General features: G+C 45.5%; 1 protein-coding gene across 1 annotated transcript in view; it reads left to right on the top strand.

The window, feature by feature from the left end:
* TPO (thyroid peroxidase) overlaps positions 1 to 20,649 on the top strand; it is a 112,428-nt gene that overhangs the window by 41,072 nt on the left and 50,707 nt on the right. Inside the window, exon 7 of the mRNA XM_045369899.3 lies at positions 14,144 to 14,662. Coding sequence (XP_045225834.2) covers positions 14,144 to 14,662 — 519 coding nt within the window. The remainder of the gene's footprint in view (positions 1 to 14,143; positions 14,663 to 20,649) is intronic.

The following is a 20,649-nucleotide window of genomic DNA, read 5'->3' as shown; positions in this document are numbered from 1 at the left end:
GGTTAGTAAAATTTTAGATGATATTCTCCTTGTCACTTTTCTTATTTCAAAATGTTCATTATTGAGCATATATTATCTTTGTACTTAGAGAAAAATAACAATTAAATTATTTGTAAACAATTTTTGAAATAAAAGGCAAGACCACATCTGGCAGAGAGGACACCTGTGTGCCTGTGGGTGAGAATGTGGGAGAGGCCCCAGGGTGGGTCTCCAAGGCACTTTCCAGGGCTCTTGGTCTCGGGCGCGAGCCTCCTGGCTTGTAGTTAAGAGTGTTCGTCAATTATCCAGATCCTGTCCATCCCCAGGGCAGCCTTCAGTAGTTGAGTGATTGAGCTAATAGTCACTCCAGTGAGATGAAAAATATATGGTATACTCTAGGAGTAGCTCCGTAAACCCAGTAGATGACACATCATAAATCAGTGCTTTTAAATGTTTGATGTCCTTTGTACTGAAACCATCCAGTTTGGTCTCTGAGTATTTACGGTGGAGTGTGAGGGTAAAAGTTCTTAGTGAGCTTGGAGCAAGTTAGGACTTTAGAATCTCAAAGCAAAACAGAAAATGATCCACACAATTTATCATATCTATGTTTATTCAATTTTCCTTAGAGAAACATGTTTCCAGCAACTGCATGAGACTATAAATTAAAGTGTTTTGAGTCTCTGACTACTGCCTCACTCAGCCCAGTAGCTTCTAGGGAGCTGTGAGAGCTTCGCAGCATCCTCTATTTTAGGACCAGGCTTTTCTTCATGCCCTCGCTCCTTCTGGTCTCAGCTAAGTGGGGATGCAGCCAGCCCGATGATTTCCACTGGGTGCTGCAAACCCCCCATCCACTGCAGAAAACATGTAGCTATGAATGTATCGAAAACCTAAAAGCTACCCAAGCCTTCTCGTGCACACCAATGTGTATCTCTAGGTACATAATACAAAGTGGAGTTAGTGGATGATGAATTATGTTCAGGATGGAATTTTGTTATTTCCATAAGTTATTGGGAACAGGTCGTGTTTGGTGACATGAGTAAGTTCTTCAGTGGTGATTTGTGAGATTTTGGTGCACCTGTCACCTAAGCAGTATACACTGAACACAATTTGTAGCCTTTTATCCCTCAGTCCCTTCCCAACATTTCCCCCTGAGTCCCCAAAGTCCACTGTGTCATTCTTAAGCCTTTACATCCTCATAGCTGAGGTCCCACTTATGAGTGAGAACATAAAATGTTTGGTTTTCAATTCCTGAGTTACTTCACTTAGAATAATAGTCTCCAATCTCAACCAGGTAGCTGCAAATGCCATTAATTCATTCCTTTTTATGGCGGAGTAGTATTCCATCATATATATATAATCATATATATATAAAATCATATATATATAATCATATATATATATTTATATATTTCACAGTTTCTTTATCCACGCATTGATTGATGGGCATTTGTGCTGCTTCCACAGTTTGGCAATTGTGAATTGTGCAGCTATAAACGTGTGTGTGCCAGTATTTTTTTCGTATATGACTTCTTTTCCTCTGGGTAGATACCCAGTAATGGGATCGCTGGATCAAGCAGTAGTTCCACTTTTAGCCCTTTAAGGAATCTCCATGGTGTTTTCAGTAGTGGTTGTACTAATTTACATTCCCACCAGCAGGGTAGAAGTGTTGCTCCCTTTTCACCACATCCACACCAACATCTATTATTTGTTGATTTTTTTTATTGTGGCCATCCTTGCCAGAGTAAGGTGCTATTGCATTGCGTTTTGATTTGCATTTCCTGATGATTAGTGATGTTGAGCATTTTTTCATACGTTTGTTGGCCATTTGTGTATCTTCTTTTGAGAATTCTCTATTCATGCCCTTAGCCCATTTTTGATGCGATTGTTTGGTTTTCCTTACTGATTTGTTTGAGTTCATTGTAGATTCTGGATATTAATCCTTTGTCAGATGTATGGATTGTGAAGATTTTCTGTGAGGTGTCTGTTTACTCTGCTGATTGTTCTTTTTGCTGTGCACAAGCTCTTTAGTTTAATTAAGTCCCAACTATTTATCTTTGTTTTTATTGAATTTGCTTTTGGGTTCTTGGTCGTTAAATCCTTGCCTGAGCCAATGTCTGGAAGAGTTTTTCCAATATTATCTTCTAGAGTTTTTATAGTTTCAGGTCTTAGACTTAAGTCCTTGATCCATCTTGAGTTGTTTCTATATAAGGTGAGAGATGAGGATCTAGTTTCATTCTCCTGCACATGGCTTGCCAGTTATCGCAGCATCATTTGTTGAATAGGAGGTCCTTTGCCCACTTTTTGTTTTTGTTCGCATTGTTGAAGATCAATTGGCTGTAAGTATTTGGGTTTATTTCTGGGTTCTCTATTCTCTTCCATTGGTCTATGTGCTTATTTTTATACCCATACTATGCTGTTTGGGTGACTATGGCCTTACAGTATAGTTTGAAATCAAGTTATGTGATGCCTCCAGATTTGTTCTTTCTGCTTGATCTTGCCTTGGCTATGCAGGCTCTTTTTGGGTTTCATATGAATTTTAGGAGTTTTTTTTTCTAATTTGGTGAAGAATGATGGTGATATTTTTGATGGGAATTGTGTCGAATTAATAGATTGCTTTTGGCAGTATGGTTGTTTTTACAATATTGACTCTACCCATCCATGAGTATGGGATGTGTCCGATTTGTTTGTGTTGTCTGTAGTTTTTTTCAGCAGTGTTTTATTTTGTAGTTTTCCTTGTAGAGGTCTTTCACTTCCTTGGTTAGGTATATTTCTAAGTTTTTCTTTTCTTTCTTTTCTTTTTTTTTTTTTTTTTTTTTGCAGCTCTTGTAGAAGGGGTTGAGTTCTTGATTTGATTCCCAGCTTGATCGCTGTTGGTGTATAGAAGAGCTACTGATTTGTGTACATTAATCTTGTATCTGGAAACTGCTGTATTCTTTTATCAGTTCTAGGAGCTTTCTGGTAGAGTCCTTAGAGTTTTCAAGGTAAACGATAATATCTTCAGCAAACAGTGACAGATTGACTTCCTCTTCGCTGATTTGGATGCCCTTTATTTCTTTTGTCTGATTGCTCTGGCTAGGACTTCCAGTACTATGTTGAAGAGGAGTGGTGAGGGTGGGCATCCTTGTCTTGTTCCACTTCTCAGAGGGAATGCTTTAAACTTTTCCCTATTCAGAATTATGTTGGCTGTGAGTTTGTCATAGATGGCTTTTATTACATTGAGGTATTTCCCTTGTATGCCTATTTTGCTGAGTTTTCATCATAAAAGGATGCTGGATCTTGTCGAATACTTTTTATGCATCTATTGAGACAATCATGTGATTTCTGCTTTTGATTCTGTTTACATGGTGTATCACATTTATTGACTTGTGTATGTTAAGCCATCCCTGCATCCCTGGTACGAAACCCACCTGATCATGGTGGATTATCTTTTTGATATGCGTTGGACTTGGTTAGCTAGTATTTTGTTAAGGATTTGAGCATCTATGTTTGTCAGGGATATTGGTCTGTAGTTTTCTTTTTTGGTTATGTCCTTTTCTGGTTTTACTATTAGGGTGATACTGGCATCATAGAATGATTTAGGAAGGGTTGCCTGTTTCTCTGTCTTGTGGAGTAGTGTCAGTAGGATTGGTAACAATTCTTTGAATGTCTGGCAGAATTCTGCTGTGAATCTGTCTGGCCTGGACTTTTTTTGTTGGTAATTTTTGTGTTACCATTTCAATCTTACTGCTTGTTATTGTTCAGGGTATCTAATTCTTCCTGATTTAAGCTAGGAGGGTTATATCTTTCCAGAAATTTATCCATCTCCGCTAGGTTTCCTAGTTGATGTGCATAAAGGTGTTCATAGTAGCCATGAATGATCTTTTGTATTTCAGTGGTGCCAGTTGTAATATCTCCCATTTCGCTTCTAATTGAGCTTATTTGGATTTTCTGTCTTCTTTTCTTGGTTAACCTTGCTAATGGTCTATCAATTTTATTTATCTTTTCAAAGAACCAGGTTTTTGTTTCATTTATCTTTTGTATTTTTATTGTTGTTGTTGTTTCAGTTTCATTTAGTTCTGCTCTGATCTTGGTTATTTCCTTTCTTCTGCTGGGTTCGGGTTTGGTTTGTTCTTGTTTCTCTAATTCCTTAAGGTGTAACCTTAGATTGTCAGTTTGTGCTCTTTCAGATTTTTTATGTAGGCATTTAGGGCTATGAACTTTCCTCTTAGCACGGCCTTTGCTGTATCCTAGAGGTTTTGATAGGTTGTGTCATTATTGTCGTTCAGTTCGAAGAATTTTTTTTTTTTTGAGATGGAGTTTCACTCTTGTTGCCCAGGCTGGAGTGTAGGGACGCAATCTCGGCTCACTGCAACCTCTGCCTCCCGGGTTCAAGTGATTCTCCTGCCTCAGGATCCCGAATAGCTGGGATTACAGGCTTCCACCACCACCCACCACCACGCCTAGCTAATCTTTTGTATTTTTAGTAGAGATGGAGTTTCACCATGTTGGCCAGACTGGTCTGGAACTCCTGATCTCAGGTGATCCACTGGCCTCGGCCTCCCAAAGTGCTAGGATTACAGGCATGAGCCACGGCACCTGGCCCCGAAGAATTTTTTAATTTCCATCTTGATTTCATTTTTGACCCAGTGGTCATTCAGGAGCAGGTTGTTTCATTTCCATGTATTTGCATGGTTTTGAAGGTTCCTTTTGGAGTTGATTTCCAGTTTTATTCCACTGTGGTCTGAGAGAGTGCTTAATATAATTTCAGTTTTCTTAAATTTATTGAGGCTCATTTTGAGACCTATCATATGGTCTATCTCAGAGAAAGTTCCATGTACTGTTGAATAGAATGTGTATTCTGTGGTTGTTGGGTAGAATGTTCTGTAAATATCTGTTAAGTCATTTGTTCTAGGGTATAGTTTACACTGTTTCTTTGTTGACTTTCTATCTTGATGACCTGTCTAGGGCTATCAGTGGAGTATTGAAGTGCCCCACTATTATTGTGTTGCTGTCTATCTCATTTCTTAGTTCTATTAGTGATTGTTTTATAAATTTGGGAGCTCCAGGGTTAGGTGCATATTTATTTAGGATTGTGATATTTTCTTGTTGGACAAGGCCTTTTATCATTATAATGACCCTCTTTGTCTTTTTTAACTACTGTTGCTTTAAAGTTTATTTTGTCTGATATAAGAATAGCTACTCCAGCTTGCTTTCGGTGTCCATTTACATGGCATGCCTTTTTCTACCCCTTAAGTTTATGTGAGTCCTTATGTGTTAGGCATGTCTCTTGAAGGCAGCAGATGGTTGCTTAATTCTTATCCATTCTGCAATTCTGTATCTTTTAAGTGGAGCATTTAGACCATTTACATTCAATGGTAGTATTGAGATGTGAGGTATCATTCCAGTCATTGTGCTATTTGTTGCCTGTACACCTTGGGTTTTTGTGATTTTGCTGTTTTTCTAAATTGTATTTTTGTTTTATAGGTCCTGTGAGATTTATGCTTTAAAGAGGTTGTGTTTGGATGTGTTTCCAGGATTTGTTTCAAGATTTAGAGCTCCTTTTAGCAGTTCTTGTAGTGCTGCCTTGGTAGGGGTGAATTTTCTCATCATTTGTTTGTCTAACAAAGATTGTATCTTTCCTTCATTTATGAAGCTTAGCTTCACTGGATACAACATTTTTGGCTGATAATTGTTTTGTTTGAGGAGGCTAAAGATAGGGCCCCAAACCCTTCTAGCTTGTAGGGTTTCTGCTGAGAAATCTGCTGTTAATCTGGTAAGTTTTTCCTTTGTAGGTTACCTGGTGTTTTTGACTCACAGCTCTTAAGATTCTTTTCTTCATCTTAACTTTAGGTAACCTGATGACAATGTGCCTGGGCAATGATCTTTTGGCAATGAATTCTCCAGGTGTTCTTTGAGCCTCTTGTATTTGGTGTCTAGGTCTTCAGCAAAGCCAGGGAAGTTTTCCTCTATTATTCCCCAAAATAAACTTTCCAAACTTTTAGATTTCTCTTCTTCCTCAGGAACACTAATTATTCCTAGATTTGGTCATTTGACATAATCCCAGACATTTTGGAGGCTTTCTTCGTATTTTATTATTCTTCTTTGTCTTTGTTGGATTGGGTTAATCTGAAGACCTGGTCTTTGAGCTCTGAAGTTCTTTCTTCTGCTTGTTTGATTCTATTGCTGAGAGTTTCCAGAGCAGTTTGAATTTCTCTAAGTGTGTCCAATGTTGCCTGAAGTTTTGATTTTTTTTATTTATGATATCTATTTCCTGGAATATTTCTTCCTTCACTTCTTGTATCATTTTTCCGATTTCCTTACATTGGGCTTTGCGTTACTCTGGTGCCTTCCTGATTAGCTTAGTAACTAATCTTCTAAATTTTTTTTCAGGTAAATCAGAGATAGCTTCTTTGGATCCATTGCTGGTGAGCTAGTATGATTTTGGGGAGTGTTAAAGAGCCTTGTTTTGTCATATTACCAGAGTTGGTTTTCTGGTTCCTTCAAATTTGGATAGTCTCTGTCAGAGGGAAGGTCTAGGGCTCAAGGCTGTTGTTCAGCTTCTTTCGTCCCTCGGAGTGTTCCCTGGATGTAATTAGTGCACTTCCTGTTTCCTAGGGAGGTGGTTTCCTGAGAGCCAAGGTGTAGCGATTGTTACCTCTCTTCTGGATCTAGCCACCCAGTTCAAATTGTTACAAAGTTCGCTGGAGGTTTCCTTCTTCCTGTGGCCTTTTTCAGGTGCCTCTGGCAGCCCTCCTGAAGGATTCCTGTGAGGCAGGGTGGAAGTGGCTACCTAGGGGACTTGGAGAGCTCACAGGGCTTTTCCCACTGCCTCCTCTACCCCTGTATTCCCCTCGGCTCTCTAAATTGACTCAGCTCCAGGTGAAGTCAGAATCTTCTCCCGTAATCTAGACCTTCCGGTTCCCCATTGGGGGTGCGTGTTCAGGGTGGGTGATCTCTCCCACTTCTGCAGTTTGGGCATTCACAGTATTTGGGGTGTCTCCTGAGTCCTGCAGGAGCCATCCGCTTCCTTTAGAGGGTTTGTGGGTTCTCTTGGCTTTCCTAATGTATTCCTGCCGTCATTCTGGAGCAAAAGTTCACGACATGAGCTTCCACACACCGCTCTGTTTGTCTGAGTGAGAGCTGAAATCTAGTCCTACCTCTTGTCCTCCATGATCTGTCACAAAAAATCCTCCTCATGTTGGAATTTTAATAGTTACTCCCAAATTTCTCTGCAGCAATGAGATGGCAAATTGTATTTTCTAATTGATTATTTGTCTGCAACAATTATTCTTACATAATTCCTATTATTTTCCAATGCACTAAGGAAGAAAATCTTCAATTTTCATTACTGGCATTAAAGCCTCTGTCTATCTTTTGTTGACCTAAAGCAAGAAGCTGAGGCACAAAATATCATTTTAAAGAGTTTACTTGAACCAAAATGAGAATAGCTGCCCAGAACACTTAGACCCAAATAATCTTGGACATGAGCTTTGTTAGATCTTTGTTGCAAACAGGTTTCAAAGGCAAAAAAGGTGGACAAAGAGTGAGCCTTGGTCCTTCACTCTATATAATTGTTTGGCTTTTCATTTTGTTTACAGTGCCATTATTCATAAGATTTAAATTTCGGTCGATTTTAGTCAATTTTTTTTCTTCTTTATGACATCTAAATTGTTATCTTACTGAGCAGGTCTTCCTTATCTGATATATATTATAATAATATATATATAATAAATAGATTTTTCTATATTTTATTTTAAACATATTAAAAACTGGGTTTGATATACAACTTTGTTTTATTAGGAATCAATTTTATGTACATAAAATACTGCTTTAGCGAGTAACATTTTAAAAAGCCATGGTGAGAGCAGTATCCTGGCTCTGTTTCTTAGGTAAAGGGCATGATTCTGATGTTTTTCCTCCCATATTGTGTCTACTAGGAATTTCTGCTAGACAACTTCAGTTAGAAAATTGAAATTTTTTTATTTGTGATTTCCCAAGAATTTCAATGAGGCTCGTGGGTTCCAGCTTTACTCAATGTCGGCGGAGGAGGCCACAGGGCTTCCACTTCACTTCATTATTGTGTGAGCTACACTGGTAGACTTCCAACGCAGTACCACCCTTACATGACCTGCAGGATGGTGATGCAGGTTTTCACTTATTCTTTGATTGAATTTGCTAATATTTGATTTGAAATGCTGCATCTCTCTTTATAAGCAGAGTAATGCTACAGTGCTCTTTTCTGATGCTGCACCCGTTTGGGTGTTACAGACACACCAGCATCTGACAGTGATCAGAGTTGCCCATTTCTTTCACTATGCTCAGGATTACCTTGTCTAGAATAAGATTTGGGTTTTTTGTTTTGAATAACTGGTAGATCTTATTTGTGACTCTGGTCCTGATAACCTCTGGGATGGCAGATCTTTGGTTATGGGCTCAGTTCTGGGTGCAGTTAGTCTATTCGGGCCCATAAGTCTTTCCTGTTCTTTGTTTTCTACTGCCTTCCTATTACGCCTTTTCATCTGCTTCACATTTCTCAACTTCTTATGGTAAAAGCGAATTGAGTTACGTTCACTGCCTCATACTTTTCGACAAGTGTAGTTAAGACTATTTTCCTATGACCTGCCCCCGCCCCCACAAATTTTGATGCATGGTCCTTACGTTGATGTTAGTTCAAAATAGTTTTTAATTCAAATAAGAATTTCTTACATTATACTGGAGCACCCACATGTAAGTGTAATTTCACATAAATGTAAAACTTAAACTGTGCCTGACTCTCCTGACATGTGGCTTTTCCTCTCCCTCCCTTACTTGCTAGACTCTCCTGCTTCTTACTCCCATGTTCTCCACTCATGCCCCTGTCCCCAAACCAGATCACTTGACTCCCAAATGTTGATATTTGAAGTGTGTGTGTAAGGGGAAGGGGGCGTGATAAATGAAACTAGAATAGTGAGAAGTTGGTGTAGACAGCATAGTGGGCTCAAAGGGATTCACTGGGCACCCCGTTTTAATCAGCACGCCCTTGCTGTGATCTGAGCGCTCATGGCATGGCCTTGCCATGATCCTGATGCTCATGGTGTGCCCTTCCCATGATCTGCATGTCCATAGCATGCCCTTCCCATTATTTGAGTGCTCATGGTATGCTCTTCCTGTGATCTCAATGCTGATATCATGCCCTTCCCATGATGCAAATGCTCATGGCATGTACTTCCCGTGATCTGAATGCTCATAGAATGCCCCTCCTGTGATCCAAATGCTCATGGCATGCCCTTTCCATGACGTGAATGCCCACGGCGTGCCCTTCCTGTGTTCTGAATGCTGATGGAGTGCCCTTCACATGATCTGAGTGCTCATGTGTGCCCTTTCTGTGATCCAAATACTCATGCTATGTCCTTCCCGTGACCCAAATGCTCGTGGCGTGTCCTTCTGATGATCTGAGTACTCATCGCGTGCTCCTCCCGTGATATGAGTGGTCATGGTGTGCCCTTTCCATGATTTGAATGCTCACTCGGCTACACCTAAAGAAGTCACGCACAAGCATTTTCTTTTGAATGTTGTTAATAAAAACAGGACTCTGCTGAGTACACGTTCTGTATCTTGGGTTCTCAATCAATAGTGATGCATCCTGGAAATCCCCCCGATGGAGCTCCGAGCCCTCCCTGCTCACGGCTGGACTGTTCCATGCTCCAGGTCACAGCCATGGGTGTGCCCTTCCGTGTTGCAGCCTCTGCCCCAGCGTGGATCACCAGAAGTGACACTGCCAGGTTGGAAGGCGGCTTTAGCACTGCTGTGCTGGTACTAAAATGTCTAAAAATTCTGTGCCCTCACAGCAACAACTGAGTTCACCCCTTACCCACATCCACCATCCACACTAGTAACAGCCTTAATTATTTTTTTCTCATTTTTTTCTGCTTGTTTGGCAGCAAAAAAGAGATAGTTCATTGTTACATTAGTTGCTTTCCCTGAATGTTAGTAAATTTTAAACTTGTCCTTTTTTTTTTTTTTTTGGCAATTTGTATTTGTTCAATGAATGATCTATTCATAACCTTTGTCCATTTTTCTACTATTTGACTGTTAATTGATTTTAATTGCTCCTTTCCACTCTAGATGTTAACTCTCTCTCACTTTTCTTACAAATATTTTTCTCCAGCCCCATCAACCCAGAACTCTCAGCATGGAGCACTTTTATATTTTATGAGGCCAGGTCTCCTTATGTGTTGATGGCTTCTAGGCTCAGTTGTGGTTCAGGAATCTCCTTTGCTCAAAGTCAGCAGTGACCTCCTGGGTGGGACTGCAGCACGGGTTTCCATGCATCTTGCACAGTGGACAGTCGGGTGTGTTTTATTCCCATCCAGATGGAAAACCAGCTGGTTCCACCCTCCTTCTCCCCATAGGCCTAGATAACGCTTTGTCACAGGAGAACTGGTGTCTGGTTCTGGGCTCTCTGTCTTCCTTTATTAACAGATGCATCTATTCTTGTTGACAATACTGTGTGGACTTGATCATAGCAGCCTTATAGTGTATCCTATTGTCTGTCAAGTCAATACTGCGTCACTATTCTTTTCCCTAGTTGATTAAGGAATAGATAATGGAATTGGTGTCTTCATATAAACTTTAAAATTAATTTATCCTTTCAAAATGAAAACATACTATCATTATTCTAAATGAAATTGCATTTAATGTATACACTCATTTAGAGAGAAATGATCTTTTCTCAGATTTTCATATATTTAATGATGTTTTATGATTTTCTTTTTGTATGTCATGTGATTATTTTGTTAAATTTACACACCTGATTTTGATCAACTTTTTTGTCATTATGAAAGGGATATTTTTTCTCCATTACCATTCGTGGTACTTTGCTAAAGAACAAAACAAAAAGAAAAAAAGGAAAAGAACAATTTTATACTTTTCCACAGATTGAAGACACTTTTTAAAAAATTTGATCAAATTTTTAGAATTTTTAGATGTTGTAGACATCTAACATAGCATTAAGAAAAAAGATAATTTTATTATGGTTTAAATCTTATTTTCTCTTATAGTAGTTTTACCAGCTCTTGTTTAATTTCTAGACTTTGGTCTAACAGAGATAGTACTAAGTACCAACAATGATAGTGGTTGTTTCTGCTAGTCCTTAATTTTAAATTAAATTGTTCCATTGTTTAACTGCTCAAGATAATATTTGTTATTGCTTCTACATTATATTTTAGCAATTCCAATCTACTCTATTCCATTTCTATTTAACCAGGAATGGTAAGTAATAGTACCTTGTATTATTGCATTTTAAGTACCTGTGATATTAATTTTTCTTCTTTAATTTGTCGACACCCTGGATAATATAACCCTATCCAACACGGAACCATTCTGTGAATAGATTCTATTTGACTCTGGTAATTGCCTTTTGATTGGCTACCCTATCTTTTATTATTTTATTTAGAAGGGGATACTGACCTGTATGCCCCATCCTTGGCCTGTTTTCATCAGAGGCCAACACAAAAGTTTCGCTGACTCTGTAGAACGCACTGGGGCCCTTTCCATCTTTTCTGTGGCTGAAATAGTTTAAGCAACCTTGGAGTTACCTATCCTTTCGAGATTTGATGGAAGTTCACTGTCAGTGCCATCTGATCCCTGGATTTCTGATCACCTTGTCTGTCTCTTCCATCCTCATTGTCCTTTGGAGTTTTACATTTCTTCTTGGCAACATTGTGGTTATTTCCATTTTGTTAGGGAGTCATCCATCGGCTCTTCATTTTCCAGTGTGTTGCCATGAAACTGCATAGACAGTCGCTCCTGATTCTTCTCGTCTCTCCTGCGCACCTGAGCCCTGCTCCTTTCTCATTCCAAATCCTGCCTCACTCTGTGCCCTTTCTTTGTTTTCCACACTGGGTTGTGAAGCAGAGCTTTATGTTTTCTTCCCACCAGTTCTTTTATTCATAGTTAATTAATTTTAACTTCTGCGTGTATTAATTTAACTTTCTCATTTACTTTTGCTTTAGCTCTCTGTTCCTCAACTAAATTCTTAAAATAGCTACTTAATTTCTTTGTTTTTGTTGTTTTGATGAAAGCAATTTAAAGACTATAAATTTTCTTCTGAGGGAGGCTTTGCTGGTGTTCTTGAATTTTCTTAACAAGCAAGTTAACCTTTCATTGATTTCTAGAGAGACTTTCAGTTCTTCTTAAGAGTCTCTTTGAATCAGTTATTAGGAGAATTTGCAGCTCCTTGTTATTTATTTGTAATTTTATTATTATTTGTGCTCCTCAATTTGATTCCTCTATTTCCTCTTATTCTTGGGGCCGCTGGGCCTGTATAATCCGAAGGGCGTGCACTGAAGTTCCCGCTATCATGATTTTCTTGGCTTTCTTACTCTCTTGCTGAATTTCAGCTCCTGCCTGGGTTCCCTGCTGGCCCTAAGTTCTCACATCCTCTGCTCTGAGCCTTGCAGGCCTCCCTAAGGGCTCTCAGTAGAAGCGCTTTTTTTTTTTCTTTTTCTTTCTTTTCTCTTTTGAGACAGAGTCTTGCACTGTCACCCAGGCTGGAGCGCCGTGGTGTGATCTCAGCTCACTGCAAGCTCCACATCCTGGGTTCACACCATTCTCCTGCCTCAGCCTCCCGAGTAGCTGGGACTACAAGTGCCCACCAGCACGCCCGGCTAATTTTTTGTTAGTAGAGATGGGGGTTCACCGTGTTAGCTAGGATGGTCTCGATCTCATGACCTCGTGATCTGCTCACCTTGGCCTCCCAAAGTGCTGGGGTTACAGGCGTGAGCCACCTTGCCCAGCTGGAAGTGCATTTTTTAATGCACGACCTGTGGATCCTGTGCTGTCTCTGAACCAGGGCTGGGGCGTCCTCGCTGCCCCCACCCCCCACCCCCACCTGGCCTTGGGCTGCACAGCTGCCAGGCCAGGGTGCTGCCCAGAGGGGTTCTCACAGCATCTGCTTTGCTGCTTCACCACAAGGCTGACTCCCTGTCACCTGCATTCTTTTCACTGCACCTCCTGTGCCTGAGTCCATCAGGGGCTGGGCCTGTCTCCCTGCACAGCACTGCATGCCACGGCTAACTCCTGAGTGGCTGCTGCCTCGCTGGGTGCATTCGTGACCCCAGGTCCTCTGTTCCTTCCTACTCCTCAGTGCCTGGGCTGCGCTTTGCCCTGAGAGGAACTTTTCCCTTATTTTCACTGGTAAAAATAATGTCCTATTACAAGAAGACCATGATCTTCAGGAAGAGTCTCTTTCGGGGTCTGTCCAACCTGGTCGATCTTGTGATTCTGGATGAGCGATTTAACCTCCTAAATCTAATAACACCCAGAGTAAGCCCTGACCCTGTGACACCTCCCCAGGGAGGAAGAGTTGCCAGGGAAAGGGCACGTGCTCTCTGCAACCCACAGAGCTTGCCCGACATCCAGCACAGGCGACTCTTCCCAAGAAACCTGTAAATCTGGAAAAATGTTTTAGATCTCCATGTTGTAGAAGAGAAGATGGAAGCTGGCCACAGCCAGAGTTGGAAGCCCACCCAAGGTCTCCTTACTCCCCTCTATCTGCCTTTACACTAAACAGTGATGCCCACAAAACTCTGAGACTGTTTGCTCAATTGGGCTCCTAAACCAAGTCCATGGCACTGGAAAGAAAGAGGTCAGCCCTTAATTAGCGGGGCGCGGTGGTGGGCACCTGTAGTCCCAGCTACTCGGGAGGCTGAGGCAGGAGAATGGCGTGAACCCGGGAGGCGGAGCTTGCAGTGAGCCGAGATCGTGTCACTGCACTCCATCCTGGGTGACAGAGCGAGACTCCGTCTCAGGAAAAATAAAAAGAAAAGAAAAGAAGAAAAAGAAAGAAAGAGATCAGCTCTTCCCAAAGTCAGAAGGTAAATCAGACCGGGGAGTTCATGAGCAGCTAGAGCAGGTCTGAGCAGGAACGAGACTGGCTCAGGCCAAGAGCATCTGAGCTTTAGGGAGATGTGGACTCCTAGGATGTGGGGTGCATCCTCTGGGTTCAGCCTCTTCCCCAGGCAAGAGACCACTGGTGAGCAGGCCAGGGGGGAGGTCGGGGGACTGGCTGGACCGACCCCTGCAGAGAGGACTAGAGGGGCAGAGAAACATGCGGCGCTGCAGGGTCGTCGCTGGCCTCGAGCTTCTAGAGTCTTAAAAAGGGTGAGCGGGGCCCTGGGTGACCTTGAACTCCCCTTGTCCGCAGCTCCCGGAGGAGGCCCGGCCGGCCGCGGGCACCGCCTGTCTGCCCTTCTACCGCTCTTCGGCCGCCTGTGGCACCGGGGACCAAGGCGCGCTCTTCGGGAACCTGTCCACCGCCAACCCGCGGCAGCAGATGAACGGGCTGACCTCGTTCCTGGACGCGTCCACCGTGTACGGCAGCTCCCCGGCCCTGGAGAGGCAGCTGCGGAACTGGACCAGCGCCGAGGGGCTGCTCCGCGTCCACGCGCGCCTCCGGGACTCCGGCCGCGCCTACCTGCCCTTCGCGCCGCCACGCGCGCCCGCGGCCTGTGCGCCTGAGCCCGGCATCCCCGGAGAGACCCGCGGGCCCTGCTTCCTGGCCGGGGACGGCCGCGCCAGCGAGGTCCCCTCCCTGACGGCGCTGCACACGCTGTGGCTGCGCGAGCACAACCGCCTGGCCGCGGCGCTCAAGGCCCTCAACGCGCACTGGAGCGCGGACGCCGTGTACCAGGAGGCGCGCAAGGTCGTGGGCGCCCTGCACCAGGTGCGCGGGGTGGTCCTGGGCGCCCTGGGTGGCCGCATGCAAAGCGGGGGGCGCCTCATGTGGGTGCGCAGAATCGTGGGTTCTCTGTCCCAGGTACTTGCACAGCCATCAGGGGCGCCCACATGGGTGAGCCCGAGGTCGTGGGGCCCTGTGTGGGTGCGCAATCATGGTGGGCGCCCTTCATGGGTGTGTGGAGGGTCATCGTGAGCTCCTGTGCAGGGGCCGAAGGGTAACTCCAGCGCTGGCGGCCCCCCGGGGCCCCTCTGTCCCACCTGCTTACCCTTCAGCTGGCTGGTGATTATCCCACCAAGACACCAATAACCACAGCCCCCCAACAATGGCAGCCAGGTCACCCAGGTTTCCCTGTGCCCGCAGCCAGGCAAGGTGCTTTACAGATTTCAACTCATTTAATAATTCCCAGAACGACCCTTGCAGGTGAGTGGACCAGGGCTGCTGGTGTTTTTGTATTTCAGAGACAATGCAGAGAATGAAGAACTGACTCTCTGTGAGGTTTCTGAACTAGCAAGTTAGAGTCTATTTGAAACCTTTCTTCATTTTATGACTCTCTTAAGTATTGCATGAGAGGGTCTTGAGACTCAAGTTGACCTTTTATTAATTGTGTGATGGAGAAAAGCACTTACACACCTAGAAGTGCAGTCCCTGACTCTGGGGGTCTCACGGGGTTGTTATGAAGAAGGATGGGCTGTTTTACATTGAGAGTCACCATGTGCGCGTCTGTTGCACCGGGCCCTGTAGCGGCCTGGGCATCGTCTCTGCAGTTCTTGCCCTGAGCCTGCGGGGAAGGGCGCGTCAATCCTGTTCTAAAGGAGGCACTGGAGCTTTGTCCAAGGAGGCACAGGGGCTGTGCGTGGCACCGACCACCCCCAGGCAGCACACACCCCTGCCACTTTCTGGCCTTTGCTGCCCTGGGGTCCAGGCCCCAAAGGTCAGAGCAGAGGGCCTGGGAAGCCCCCATGCGCTGGGCGTTAACTCTTAGTTCCTGGGTGATGAGGGAACCTGGAGCTTCCTGGAACAGGGGCTGGCAGCAGCAGGCCCGCAGGCTTCTCCAGCAAACACGGCAGACGAGCTCACTGTCCTAACGTGCGCATCCTCACAGCAAACACAGCAGACAAGCTCACTGTCCTAACGCGCGCATCCACACAGCAGTGCTTGGCTGGGAGCATCCGCCGGACGGAGGAGGCTTGTGTGAGTGAGAGGAGCGGAGTTAGAAATGAAAGCAGGAACCTTGTCACCATGTGAAGTAAAAATCATCAGGCACCCACGTTGCTTTCAAGCAGCGACTCAGACACTTTCCTGCTTCCCTGTGCAAAGGGGAATGTAAACCCAGGAGCTGCTGAGCGGTGGAATCCAGGTCCTCGTCTCCGTGAGCCTGGACTTCCCACCACACACCTGGGGAAGCAGGTCCCAGACGGCCGCCCTCTCCCCTCTGCTCATCCCCTGAGGCCTTCGGGGCTCCTGTTTGCTTCCTTGCTGCTTCCGTGCCGCTTCCCTGACTGCGAGCTCCACAGAGGGATGTTCATCTGTTTAATTCTTTTTTTCTCAGGACCCACAATTTGCCAGGTTGCTTCGTAAATATATATTGAATTTGTGAATGAAGTAGAAATTTCAAAAATAATTCTGGAAATCCTGGCCCTGCTGTAGCCTCGGGAGCAGGATTTGGTTTGAACCTTCTTTGAGTGAGAACCTCATCTAGCCCAGGGAGCTGTGAGAAAAGAGGCTGCCTCGGATCCCTGGAGCCCGTTCACAGGGCCAGAGACGCCCAGTTGTCACACATCCTGCTGTCTTTCTTCTCCATGGAGTTCTGGAATTATTTAGAGGTGTGAATTGTTACCAGGCCCTGTCATTATAGATTAGAGATAGTTTAATTCCAAATTTCTGAGAATCCCACTGACCTGGAAATAATGACATTTGGTTGCCTCCTGCTGCTGCTGCTCCTCCTCCTCCTCCTCCTCTTCCTCCTCCTCTTCTTCTTCTTCTTCTCCTTCTTCTTTCTTTTGTGTGTGTGTGTTTTCGTTTTGTTTTGTTTTGTGTTTTTGAGACAGAGTCTCACTCTGTCACCCGGGCTGGAGTATAGTGGTAAGATCTCGGCTCTCTGCAACCACCGCCTCCCAGGTTCAAGCGATTCTCCTGCCTCAGCCTCTCAAGTAGCTGAGACCACAGACACGTGCCACCACTCCCAGCTAATTTTTGTATTTTTAATAGACATGGGGTTTTGCCATGTTGGCCAGGATGGTCTTGAACTCCTTTCCTCAAGTGATCCGCCTGCCTCAGGCTCCCAAAGTGCTGGGTTTACAGGCCTGAGCCACCATGCCCAGCTGCCTATTCTTATTATTAATGAAATAATAACAACAGAAAACAATAGGAAAATGTTCTTCTCTGTTTCATATTTACCTTCCTCAGTTCATTTTCTGTGTGTTCTGCTTTTTTAAAAAATGTGAACGTTCTTTTCTTCTTGGTTTTACATTTCACCTTTGAATTTCCTTTTGTGTTTTTTTAGTTAATAGGTCCTCTTTGGTGCTTTTTGCAAAAACCTTTGATACATTAAAATAATAAGTTGTGTTTAACGCATCAGTAGAGCCGCTGCTGTAACTTCCAGCCATATTTGAAAGATCCGCAGTGGCCTGGAAGGCCCATTTTTCTCTCCCTGGTTCTATCGACTCATAGTTTGGTAACTGTGTGATCTGAATCTCTCTTCTTCTGAAAAGCATTAGATAACGAAAAGAAATGCCAGGGCAACTTTATGAAAGAGAAATAGCATCCCCCTTCTATTATTCCCCCAAACCCCCTACACACACACACACACACACACACACACACACACACACACACACACACACACACACACGAGCTAGCCAGGGCCAGGATAATGCACACATCAGCAAGAGGCAAAAAGGCTCAACTCAGAGCTGGGAGTCACAGCTTTCTGCTCCATCTGTCCACACCACCTCCCGCCTCCTGCATCCGTCCACACCACGTCCCTGCTGCTGTGTCTGTCCTCACCACACCCACTCTAAGCTGTCAGGGCCCAACCCCAGCCACCCCCTGTCTGAGGATCTCGGCTCCTCTAATTTCTTTTGTAGACAGCTGAGAGCGATCCCCTCCCTCAGCCCTGGGGCACAGGACTTCTGCCGTGGGTGTCTTTGGGAGGCATCTGCAGGCTGCCCTCTGTGCTGGTTCCTGGGAGCCGGCATCTCTTGGGGGACTCGCACATAGGAAGGGCTGATGAAGTTGCTCTTGCTAGCTTGAGATCCCACCCAGTTCCGTAAGCCGTGCTTCCTGCCAGGAGGAACCGAAGCTCTTGCTCTTCCATCCCAGCAGTCCTCAGCTGCTCTATGGTGTGTCATAAAACAAGAACTCACAATCAGATGCTCACTTTGGCAATAACTTTTGTGTTCTACAGACAAGAAAAGAATGAGAAAGGAAACCCTTCCCAGCACAGGTTGAGGGAGGCAGAGAGGAGGTAGCCATCCTTGGTGAGTCTGGGTGTGCCGTCCAGGCTGTGTGGAGTTTGAGATAAAGACCCAACATCTGGCGTGGGTGTTTTCTATGCCCCGGCCATCAGATAGCAGACCTGGTTCTGGAGCACAGCCTTGATTTCCCCAGATATCCAGGGACCCACAGAAGCTTTGCTTTGGATGTGTGTGGAGGTACGACCAGACCCCGGAGGGACCGCAGATCTCCCCGGACATCCCCATCCTAGGCAGGCGGATCCACGTCTCAGGGCAGGGGCTGCATCCCCGGGCCACTCGGCTGCTGACCTTTGCTGTGGCTGAGTACTTTTTCAGATTGGCTGCTCTTCTAGGCAAAGGAGCAGATGGATAAAGCCATGCTTCCAAGGCTGGAAAGAAAGAAAAAGGCCACTTCTCTTACCTGATTGCCCTGGCCGGAACTTCCAACAGTATGTTAAATAGGAATGGTCAGAGAGGGCATCCCTGTCTTGTTCCAGTTTTCAAAGGGAATACTTCCAGTTTTTGTCCATTCAGAATACTTAGGTGCTGTTGCTGCCCCACCCAGACCCCTTTACCGGCAGGGCCCCATTCCCCAGCAGCCTCCAATGTTGGCTGACAAAATCTCCCAGTCGTTCCTCTCCAGGGGTTCCTCTGCAGGGACAGCCAGTCCCCTGCCTCAAGGCTGGACCAAGCCCAGGTGTGCCATGCTGCAGGGCTGCCTGTGGAGGAGCACAAGCCCAGGTGTGCCATGCTGCAGGGCTGCCTGCCGAGGAGCACAAGCCAGGCCTGGCTGTGTTGCATCCTTGGGGAGCTGGGTGCTGGCTGGGTGCCTGCTCAGCCTCCTCCCCGGAGCACCCTCAGCAAACACATGGGAGCCTCTTGTTGGACTAATAGGGCATGTTTGAGAAAATAGTGAGTGACATTGTTCTGTGGAGAGCAGGGTGGGTGACGTTGAAAGCAGTCAGGAGGTTCAGAGGAGCCTGTGCCAGGGGCTGCGTGGCTGTTTCCCACCGTCGGTGACAAGCATCGCATCTCCAGGTCTCTTAGTCCTGGTCTCCCCCTATGCTGGGGTCCTGGCTTCCCGCCACCTTCACGCCCACCATTTTCCCAAGTGTGGACCTTTCGGTCATTCCCACTGGTGAGTTGTGAAGGCCAAGAAATGGAGAGTGGCCACAAGTCAGCGCCTGGCAGCTTTGGCAGAGGCTGTGGGGAACCCGGAGGCTGGGTGAGAGCAGACATGGAGGAGCAGCTTGAAGCCGCTTGGGAAGACAAGACCTCTACACGGCACTGCCAGCAGCGAAAGAAGACGGGGCCCACCTGGGAGATGGGCAGGAGGGCACCCAACAGCAACAATGCCCAGGTCTGACAGTGTGGCGTCTGCCCAGGTCCAATAATTCAGAGTAACCATTTTCCCTATGTGACCGGGTAAACAAATACCAGAAGCATTTTCACAAGAATTGCCATGAAAATTCCAGAGAGCTGTTTACAAGGTTCAAGGTTTTCTTTTTCTCTTTTTGAGAAGGCACCTCCTCTATCACCCAGGCGGAAGTGCGGTGGCACAGTCATAGCTCACTGCAGCCTCCACCTCCTGGGCTCGAGCATCCTCCCACCTCAGCCACCCGCATCGCTGGGACAACAGGAGTGCACCACCCCGCCTGGCTAATTTTTAATTTTTAAAATATTTGTAGAAACAGAGTCTGACTGTGTTGCCCAGGCTGGTCTCGCTCTCAGGCTCAAGCAGTCCTCCCACCTTGGCCTCCCAAAATGCTGGGATTACAGGCGTGAGCTACCACACCCGACTCAAGATTCAAGTTTTAAGGCCCTATTGGGTTGAACAAAGGGTGCTTCTGCCCAACCTCGACAGCTCCCAGGGGAGGCTGCACTATCTGAGCCCAATCACTTACCAGGGACATTTCGGATCAGATGAGGAGCCAGTGGGGAAGAGGAGAGACACTGTTCAGAGCTCTGGCAAGGTCAGACACCGAGGAAGCGCAGTGTCTGCGAGGCTCGGATGGAGGGCACGGGTTTGCTCTCTGTTCGTAGCTGGTTGGGCACGGGTGGAGCCGGGAACCTCAGGCTCAGGCCTCAGGAGTTCTCTGTCTGTACTTGCTGCATCCCCTGGCTCACAAGCCAAACTTCAGGTCGGCAAGAAGGAAAGTGGTGTCTTCCTTAAAATAGCTTGCACTTGAATTTGAAATGGTCTCGGCCGGGCGCGGTGGCTCACGCCTGGAATCCCAGCACTTTGGGAGGCCAAGGTGGGTGGATCACGAGGCCAGGAGATTGAGACCATCCTGGCTAACACGGTGAAACCCCATCTCTACTAAAAATACAAAAAATTAGCTGGGCATGGTGGTGGCGCCTGTAGTCCCAGCTACTCGGGAGGCTGAGGCGGGAGAATGGCGGGAATCCAGAAGACGGAGCCACTGCACTCCAGCCTGGGCGACAGAGCGAGACTCTGTCTCAAAAAAAAAAAAAAAGAAAGAAAGAAAGAAATTGTCTCAGTCTCTGGGCTAAAGA

Source organism: Macaca fascicularis, chromosome 13, assembly GCF_037993035.2.
Source record: "Macaca fascicularis isolate 582-1 chromosome 13, T2T-MFA8v1.1".
NCBI lineage: Eukaryota > Metazoa > Chordata > Mammalia > Primates > Cercopithecidae > Macaca > Macaca fascicularis.
The sequence above is the reverse complement of the archived record's forward strand: the minus strand, read 5'-3'. Positions and strand labels throughout refer to the sequence as shown.